This window comes from Dioscorea cayenensis, unplaced genomic scaffold (assembly GCF_009730915.1).
Source record: "Dioscorea cayenensis subsp. rotundata cultivar TDr96_F1 unplaced genomic scaffold, TDr96_F1_v2_PseudoChromosome.rev07_lg8_w22 25.fasta BLBR01000614.1, whole genome shotgun sequence".
NCBI classification, from domain to species: domain Eukaryota; kingdom Viridiplantae; phylum Streptophyta; class Magnoliopsida; order Dioscoreales; family Dioscoreaceae; genus Dioscorea; species Dioscorea cayenensis.
Window position 1 is genome coordinate 27370 of NW_024087005.1, and position 9423 is coordinate 36792.

Genomic DNA, 9423 nt, shown 5'->3' on the forward strand with positions numbered 1-9423 from the left:
CCGGGCAATGTGAGAAATGTCAACTAATTCATAGGTCTGGACGCATCTTTCTGCTAAACAGGATCTACTGAACTATTGATGAGTTAAAAAAAGTTTTTTTTTAATTAAAAAAAACTGAAGAAGCTATATTAAATTTAAAAAAAAACAAGCTATAAAGAATGAACAAAATAAGATAATATGAATATGAAGACCAATAAAACCCTCATTTAACAAACGTAAAAACTTTTTAAGTAGAAGGCTATAGATGATGAAAAGTAAATCTAAAAACATGCTTAGTATAAATTTTATTTAATAATATATTTATATTTAGCTTACCCTTGATTATGCAATGTGAGGGAAGGATAGTTAACAACTTGTTATTGTTAAATCCATTAAAAAATCTCACATGGAATATCACAGATACATGTGTCTATGTATATATATATATATATATATATATATATAGGCAATCTTCCTAACTTTGCATCAGAGTTTTTAAAATGTTGAAAGAGGTTAATTTTGCGGCAATATTGTATGTAAAAAATAATTTAATTAAGCAACTTCTGCGATGGAAACTATCTGTATGTCTTGAATTTCAAAGATCTTATGTATATTTATTGCACAAATAAATAAGTATAATTAAATTATTTTAATTATTAATATCATAAGAAATATAAACAAAAACTTAAATTTAATAAAATAAATAAATAAATTTGTTCCTTGCTCCCTAACTTGATGGCATGAATAGATTGTTTTATTTTATTCTTAACTATTAAAAAAATTGAAAATGGGAAGAAATTAATAAAAACATTAAATTCGCCATGTGCTTCCAAAAAAAAAAAAAAAAAACTTTTTTCCATGTGAAAACTGCAGCAAGTTGGTGAGACACTTAAATCTCTAAATTAAAGCAGCAGGACCAACCTCAATAAATGTGTAAATGGTAAAAATCTCATCCAATAACTATTTAAAAAGAAAAAACATCATAATATTTAAAAAGTAATCTCAAAGTTCATTAAAACATAATAACACCCATGCATTTACACTCAATCTAATTCACAAGACCAACATCACCAATCAATATTACAATACATCAAACTTATACAAGCCCTCTGATCACACCAACAACAACAACAACAACAACATCACTAAATTAAAAACATCACAACACACACACATACAACAAACCCAAAAACATGACAAAATTAATATCTAAAGATCACAACATATATAAATGCATGCATGCATGGAATATTCATTTAATAATTAAAACATCTAATGCTTCTTCTTCTTAAGCTTGCCCTCATTAGCAAGCTTGAAGATTTCAGCCTGAGTTGCAGCAGCCTTCTGAGAAACCAAAGCAGCAGTAAAAGCATCCTTCACTTGCTCACTAGAGAAAGGAAAGTTAGTAGTAGCCATAGAGTTCAAAAGAGAAGCTGCTCCTTCTCTATAGAGTTCTCCAATTCCATCAGTTCTAGGATTTGACAATGCCTGATGCAACGTGAGATCCTTCCCATAAGCTAAGCTACTTCCGAAAAATCCACCTACCGTCCCCCAGTATCCTAATAAACTCCATATTGCCGCTGGGTGTGTAATCCAGTAACTAACAAAACAAATATATATACATAAAATGTTAGTTCATTCCAATTAATTCAACCCAAATGTTTAAAAAGAAAGTGTGTATATATGTATATACCTGCAAGGTGCAGGGTAGTATGGAGGAGAGCTAGGATCAAATGGTCTAGGAGAAGGAGGTGTGGAGATGATAGGAGTTGTGGGTGTGCCAGGATCAATGTATATTGGAGAAGGAGGTGTGGATATGATTGGAGTTGTGGGTGTGCCAGGATCAATGTATACTGGAGAAGGAGGTGTGGAGATGATTGGAGTTGTGGGTGTTGGTGTAACTGGACCAAGAATTGGAGATGGTGGAGTAGTGGGTGTGTAACTTGAGCTTGGAGGTGAGTTGTAGTAGCCGCCACCACCACCATGACCGCCACCACTACTCCGGTGTGGCGGTGAACCGTAGTTGTGAGGTGGTGTACTCCCACATGAAGGCTTCCTCCTGTGTGTATCTGAGTACATATATGCATTAATATCAGTTAGTCATATATATATATAGATACTTCGTTAGTTGTTGACTAGAAAATATGGATGAAAAATAAAAGAGATAGAACTATATATATATATATATATATATATATATATGTACGTGGATGAGGAGGAGAAGAGTGGTGAGGATCAGGAGAAGTGTAGTATGTCTTCTGGCTTGAGAAATCCTGAAGAGTAGTTCTACAAATGCAGTGATCAAAGAGAAGCAAGGAGAAAAGAATGCAGAGAAGGAAAGATGTGCTTGTTTTTCTCTCCATTGTTGAGAGTTTTGATATGTGATGAGGAGTGAGGGGATGGAGTTTAATTGTGTATATCTATATAGAGAATGAAGCGAAGGGGAAGAGATGGTGTTGTGTGATTCATGGCATTTCACATCTTGAGTAAATATTGACAGTGTGTTGTTAGTTGTTGTGTTGCAGGGTGCATTGATAAGGGTTTAATGTTTCTTGTGTCTTTTGTTTTATATGTATATATATATATATATATGGATATTAAAAGGATGCATGAGTGAATGTTCACGTAGATGTAGTGTATCTTATAGAATGTGTGGATATAATTAATTAAGCTTCATTTGTTATCTAAAGTATGTGTCCATGGTTAAAATTCAACAAGACATAAGGGCTTTAGTTTTTTCCCCCAAATATAACAAGCTGATATACTATCAGGGGACATAGAGATTGGGCTATAAATTCTCACTCACAACCGAGGATTTTAGAACTAAGTCTTTTGCAGTGAAGTTAATCTCATAAACCAAGTCTTTCATATTAAAAAACAATTATCCTTATTATTTTATCTCTTAATTATAAGATTTTTTTTTTTTCTAGGAGCTATTATCATTTGCTTATTTGTATTTTTTTTAATGTGGTAGATGGATTGATTTATCCCGGTTCACTTTATTAATTTAGCTCTAAACAAACCTTAGTTTTAAAAATTTATTAAGTGTTAATTATATGTACATCTTTTTTTATGCATAAGACTTTTATTAGAAAAAAACATATAATTTAATTAGCAAAATAAGTTTTGAAGCGGTGCTTTTGGATTTAAACAAACCTTAAAAGCTTATATAAATCAATTTATTTTAACTTTGCCTAGTTGATACCAGTACGCTTTTAAGGTTTTAATCAGACATACATATATAAATTATTGAAAAAAGAAAAATTAACTATGTCATATATATATATATATATATATATATATATATATATATTACGTATTAGTCATATATCCATAAAATATTGCTACAGAGCTAGCTCATGAGGCATGGTACAAGGCCTTAAATTTAGTGGGACATAAGAGTAGTTGGATGCAATTAAGTTGCATGCCAACTTTAGAGAAACATATTTGTCATTCACTTCCATTTTTTAAAAATATTTTTTAATAGAAATTTATTATTCATTGATATTATATATATGTCATTAATTTCTAATAAAATTTCACATTTCTTAATGAAATTCAAATAAATACGAAAAGGTTTGGGATGTGTTTCTATTGCTCATGAATTGAAAGCAGGAATATAAATCATTTTTTTAAAATATATATATATATATATTTCCACACCATATATATATATAAAGATATATATTATGTGATGCATTTAGTATCCTCTTGTGTGTTAGTTGGGTATGCATCATAAAGTGCCCATTCCTTGCCAGCCAAAATGACTACAAAGGGATTTCGTTGATAATGTCATATGTACAATATCTTATAAATTATAAATATTACGGATAAACTCTACCATATGGAAATTAATAGTCAAAGATGTTTTGGCTTCATATTAATTAGTTTCCAGTTTGCCTCAGTATTTTTTACATTACGAATCTGCCACCAATTTTTATAATTATTAAAAAAAATTGTTGAAAAACCTTCAAGATATTTAAATTTTTTTTACACCATGAGAATTAGATAAAATACTAAAAAAAAGAATTATTTTTAACCTCTAAAATTGATTATTTGGATACTTGATTAATTATTTTTCATTATTTTTATTGAAATGTCTTTTTTTTTTTTAAGCAAAGGTGGGTAAACAAAATCGATTAAAATATGAAAAACAACATTTCAGTGAGTAAAATTACAACAATTATTGTCTCATGCCATTCGTCTCAGACTCTCAATCAACAAAGAAGCAACAAACCAAGAAATATAAAACAAAATTTAGAATTAATTAATTAAACTTGGGAAGTAAAATTTTAATGTTTAATAGAATTAAAGGAAAAGAACTATATAGTAATTAATAAAATTTGAATTCCTTTATTTTATATTATCTTTTAATTACTTTCATCTCTGTTTTCTTATGAAACTCTCAAAAATTATTTTACATATACTTACCATCAATTTTCTACCCGAAAAAAAAAAATTGTATACATTAAACACCCTAAAAAACCAGCTAAATTTAGGGTGTTCCGGGAGAATTAAAGACAAGCCAAAACGCCAAACGTTCTCGTTTGTCTACGTAGGAACCATCACCATCTGCCACGTGTCCATTAACGACGTATGCATGCAGCTCCCCCCTCCTCCTCAAACCCTAACCCTAATTCCCCTGCTATACATTTACACCATACCCATCGATCACTATCTGCCAGGTCAGGTGTGTCCATAAACCGACTCATGCATGCATGCATGCGCTCCCCCACTGAAAGGCCAACCCTAATTTCCCTCTATATATTTACACCATTTCCTCTCTGCCACCCCTCACATCTCTCCCTCTGTCTCTAAAGATTAAAGAGATGGCCTTCAACTGGGACTTCAAACTTGTAAGTTTTTCCACCATGATTTTCTTGTTGTTATTCATCTCTTCAAGCTCTCATGCATACAAGTTCAACGTTGGAGGAAGACAGGGATGGGTTTTGAACCCTAATGAAACTTACAATCATTGGGCAGAGAGAAACCGGTTTCAAGTCAATGACACACTTGGTAAGCTTTTAGGGTTTATGGTTATGACTGACCACCTTGTATTGATAATCCTAATTAGCTCTTTTTAATAATTATGCATCACTTTAAATTATGTACGTACTCTTAGTGTTCAAATACAAGAAAGGGAATGATTCAGTGTTGGTGGTGGACAAAAAGGACTATTATTCATGCAACATGAACAATCCAATAGAGAAATTTTTCGACGGTGACACTGAGTTCAAGTTCGATCGGTCGGGACCGTTCTTTTTTGTTAGCGGTGTGCCGGGGCATTGCAGTGATGGGCAGAAATTGAATGTAGTTGTTCTAGCAATAAGAAACAAGAACACGGTGATGCCACCGGAGCTTTCACCTGGATATGATTCTCCTCCTGAGGTCTCTCCTTCAGCATTGAACTCTCCGTCTTCGTCTTCATCTTCGTCTTCTTTGAGTGTCTGCTGTAGTTTCTTCTTTGGATTGATGGGTGTTGGTTGGCTTCTTGGTTCACTGAATTCTTGAGTGATCGGAGTTCTCAAAGTTTGTATTTGGGGTTTGTTTTGTATTTATTATTTTTGGTTTTTTGTTTTCATGTATTTGTTTGGAGTTAAATAAATGGATGTGAAATTGAGAGAAAATAAAAGTCGATCAGGTTGTTTGTTTCTTTCCTTTTATTTTCTTTTATTTCCACTTCCTCTAGATCTCCGAAAAAAAATGACTTGCCTTTAATTTGTTGGTTTCTTGTATAAAGATGTTATACATATATAACTCATGATAATTCTCTTAGAGTAAATGTATGATCCAAACTAATCTTTGTTAATTAGATGACTTCAAATCAGTCTAGATGGATTGACTTCTTGGTTGACCTCTACAAATTAAATTGGTCAAATTATCATCTTGTAATTAGATGATTAATATAATTTGTATTATATTGTGTGTGTATATACATAACCATATTAATTCTAATTATTTTTTATATAGTAAATACAAGATTTTTTTAAACTTATATTAATTAGGCTCAGATGAAACTATTATGAGGGATTATTAATTAACTTAATATTCATATAAATAACTACTTTGTCTTAAGTCAAATCAACTTCAATAAATTACATGGGTAAAATTAACCACCCGAGCATATATATATACATATTTAGTACATCCAACAAAGAACGAGAGCTATTAATTATTTCCCACACGTTAAATCCCATTCCCATGCAAATACGTCATGCATGTATGCATGCAAAGTTGACCACCTAAACTTAGAAAACAAAGCACAAACCAAACAAATGTTAGACAAAGCGTGTCAACCGCATCTCATGTCCACAACCAACCATAAAATCTAACCTCCAACCCTAACCATCCCTTCCCTCCATAACCCTAATTAACCACAACCACCTTCAACAACTCCCCCTCCCTCCCTCCCTCCTCTTTCCCTCCCTCTCTTTACTCATCTCTCCTCCTCTCCTTCTCCATAAGGAGAAAGGGAAGAAGAGGTCTTCTTTAACTCACCATGGCTCTCCGAATTATGGTTATACTCCTCCTAATCACTGTCGCCTTTACCACCAAGTCCTCGGCCGGAAAAATAACACCGATAACCTTCACTTCTCTGGCCGAAGCTGATGGTGGCCTTAATGAATCAAAAACATGCAATGGGATCATCGGAGATTGTGTCAGTGAAGAGGATGAGATGAACATGGACTCTGAGACTAACCGAAGAAGCCTAATGTATGCTCGGCGAGGCCGAGCAAGCTACATCAGTTATGGTGCTCTTATGAAGAACAGAGTGCCATGCAATCGCCGGGGATCTTCTTACTATAATTGCCGGAAAGGGCGCCGTGCTAACCCTTATAGACGTGGATGCAGTGTTATCACTAAGTGTGCAAGGTATCTTAAGTGATGATGAGAGCTTGACAGAGGGATCAGAAGAAGAGTTTGGGATGAATAATTAATGGAAGCATGAGCTGATGACGATGATGATGGTGATGATGGTGATGCATGATGAAGAAGACTATTGTTTGGAATTTTTTTTAGCTAAATAAATGGGAGTTATATGTGTATTTGTATTTGGCCCTATATATGTCATTCATACAACATTCATTTACTGATATGTTGTTTGCTTTATTGTGTTGTTTTGTAATTGTTTGTTCAAGATGTTTGTTACTTGTTAATGTAATTAATTACTGTTGGTGTTTGTTGCTTTGTGTTGTTTTGATGAGTAGAACAAAGTTTAATTTAATTTGCACCCATATGTATGAATGTGTGTGTGAGTATATTTGTACATAATAAAGTTTATGAATTATTATTTATTAACAAAAATAAGATAAGGAATCTCATATGTAGGATTACCACTGTGTTATTGACGTAAAAATAGAGATTTTTTTTTTTTTGAAAACTATATATATATATATATATATAGGATCAAATCCCTCTCTGAATGTCAATAAATTATTAATCTATAGATATTGATTTGGACCGTTGGATTGAGATCCAATGGTTTCTTGATTATGAATAAACAGTTATTACTGTGTTACACAGTAAAAAATGGGATGAATAGTCAAAATTTAAATTTATGTCATATTTTATTAAATATAAACATATAATGTCTGAAAGTATTATTATCATTTAAGGTTTTTACCTTTGTTATATCTACATTGTACTTGTAAAACAATAATAAAATCCAACATTTTTTTTATTTAATTTATATAATCATATTTCTTCTCGTTGGGCTTGTCGGAATAAGCTTTTTATTTCTATACCAACATTGAGCTTTGACATGCCCATATGTTTTGCATACAAAACATTGAACATTTCTGTGTTGCTTGCTAGAATCCACTGAACTATTGGACTCCATGCGTGCAGGCTCAAAGCTTTTGCCGTGTCCTCGTCCTCTTCCTCTGGGAAATTGACGGCCACATCCTCTCCCTCCATGGTGTGGATACTCAGCAAACTATGTACTCCCTCTACCAGCATGTAAAGCTTTGTCTCCTTCAAGTTGATGTCCTTCAATGTTAAGTAATGACTCATGATTCTTTAATAAACTACTCAGTTGTTCGACAGTAAGAGTAGAGAGATCTTTTGCTTCAATGATAGAATGAACTACTTGTGAGAACCTTGGAGTGAGAATCCTAAGGATTTTGGCTACAACAGCCTTTTGTGGAAGTTCCTCTTTCACCATCCTAATTTGATATACAATGTCCAACACTCTGTTAACAAAATCTTGGACTTATTCACCTTGTTTCATCTTCACATAATCAAACTCCCGCTGAAGAGAGTGCAATTGGATAGTTAAATTTTCTGCATCTCTCTGGAATTCGGTTTTAATAATATCACAGTCTTCTTTTGCAGTCTTGGCTTCTGAAATTCTCACAAGGATTATAGGATCAAGAGCTTGTTGGATGAGATACAATACTTTAGTATCCTTCTTTAAGCTCTCATTAATTCTAGTTGCATTACCCTCCTCACTGAAGCCTTTCTCCACAAGTTTCTACAGGTCTTTTAAATAGAACGTTGTCTTCATCATCAAACTCCAAAGATTGTAGTTATCTCCTTTGAAGAAGGGAACGTTAGCATCCTTCGTAGATAAGGAGCTTGACATTTTTCAACGTCTCTGATACCACTGATAGGATCGAAAGGTTGAACAAATGTATTTCTGATATTGTTTCTCAGCCTCTCTCAATCTATTGTTCTCATTGAATTATGATATAAGAAGAAAAATAAAGAAGAAGAACATAGAGTTTTTCTCAGAATTCAATCATAGTTCATTCATTAACAATACAGGCATATATGCAAACACATGTAAGACATGTTCACATAATTGCCAGATAACATACAAACTCATACAGTTTGTTACAGTAAAAGTAAACTAAAGCATCAAATAAAAACATAAAATGTTGAGCTCCTTTATTTCACTTCATGCTCACAATTCCAATGCTTATCCTACATCACCAGACAAATCTCAAACACTGCTCCCACTTTGCCTGGAATCTCATATTAGTCAATACTTCCAACAGAGTCAGGAGGAGTTTGGCTTATAGACAATGGTTGTTCTAATCACATGTCCGGAGAAAAGAGCTTATTCCAGCACATTGAAGCCACTCCAAGACATACTATCAGAGTAGGAGATGGGAAAACTCTAAAGGTGGAAGGAATTGGCAAGGTTGCACTCTGTTCCAGCAAAGGAAAGGTCACTACCTTAAACAAGGTTTAATTTGTTCCAAACTTAGCTCACAACTTGCTAAGTGTTGGACAAATGATGGACTATGGATTCGACATAGAATTCACAAGAGGTGTATGCAATATCAAAGAAACCAAAACTAAAAAAAAAGATGGCACAGGTTTGCATGACAATTAACAGATTATTTCTTCTTAGAGCCAATGATGTTGGTGTTGCAAATGTTGCTAGGAGTGAGAAAGATACTCAGATCCCTGGCATAAGAGATATGGTCACATTAATTT

The 9423-nt window shown here is 33.0% G+C and overlaps 3 protein-coding genes across 4 annotated transcripts; 2 read left to right on the top strand and 1 right to left on the bottom strand.

The window, feature by feature from the left end:
* Positions 1–967: 967 nt before the first annotated feature.
* LOC120254756 (protodermal factor 1-like) lies at positions 968–2394 on the bottom strand. The gene is made up of 3 exons (XM_039262794.1): positions 2186–2394; positions 1673–2048; positions 968–1579 (listed from the first exon to the last, which is right to left on the bottom strand). The coding sequence occupies exons 1-3, from the start codon at positions 2340–2342 to the stop codon at positions 1252–1254; spliced, it is 861 nt and encodes a 286-aa protein (XP_039118728.1). The 5' UTR covers positions 2343–2394; the 3' UTR covers positions 968–1251.
* Positions 2395–4800: 2406 nt separating this feature from the next.
* On the top strand, positions 4801–5584 carry LOC120254763 (early nodulin-like protein 2). 2 transcript variants are annotated; one of them, XM_039262809.1, is made up of 3 exons: positions 4801–4835; positions 4920–4995; positions 5102–5584. In XM_039262809.1, the coding sequence occupies exons 1-3, from the start codon at positions 4809–4811 to the stop codon at positions 5488–5490; spliced, it is 492 nt and encodes a 163-aa protein (XP_039118743.1). In that variant the 5' UTR covers positions 4801–4808; the 3' UTR covers positions 5491–5584. The 2 variants fall into 2 exon arrangements, with proteins under 2 accessions (XP_039118743.1, XP_039118742.1); XM_039262808.1 differs by having other exon boundaries at positions 4801–4995.
* An 820-nt stretch (positions 5585–6404) lies between these two features.
* LOC120254762 (rapid alkalinization factor-like) lies at positions 6405–7123 on the top strand. The gene has a single exon (XM_039262807.1). The coding sequence runs from the start codon at positions 6479–6481 to the stop codon at positions 6863–6865; it is 387 nt and encodes a 128-aa protein (XP_039118741.1). The 5' UTR covers positions 6405–6478; the 3' UTR covers positions 6866–7123.
* Positions 7124–9423: the final 2300 nt, after the last annotated feature.

Bases quoted from the DNA above. Each gene is read 5' to 3' on its own strand.
- LOC120254763 (XM_039262808.1), top strand. From the start codon at position 4,809: ATGGCCTTCAACTGGGACTTCAAACTTGTAAGTTTTTCCACCATGATT. The intron at 4,996-5,101 runs GTAAGCTTTTAG...ACGTACTCTTAG, and splicing joins TCAAGTCAATGACACACTTG to TGTTCAAATACAAGAAAGGG.
- LOC120254762 (XM_039262807.1), top strand. From the start codon at position 6,479: ATGGCTCTCCGAATTATGGTTATACTCCTCCTAATCACTGTCGCCTTT.
- LOC120254756 (XM_039262794.1), bottom strand. From the start codon at position 2,342: ATGGAGAGAAAAACAAGCACATCTTTCCTTCTCTGCATTCTTTTCTCC. The intron at 2,049-2,185 runs GTACATATATAT...ATATGTACTCAG, and splicing joins CTCTTCTCCTCCTCATCCAC to ATACACACAGGAGGAAGCCT. The intron at 1,580-1,672 runs GTATATACATAT...TTGTTTTGTTAG, and splicing joins TACTACCCTGCACCTTGCAG to TTACTGGATTACACACCCAG.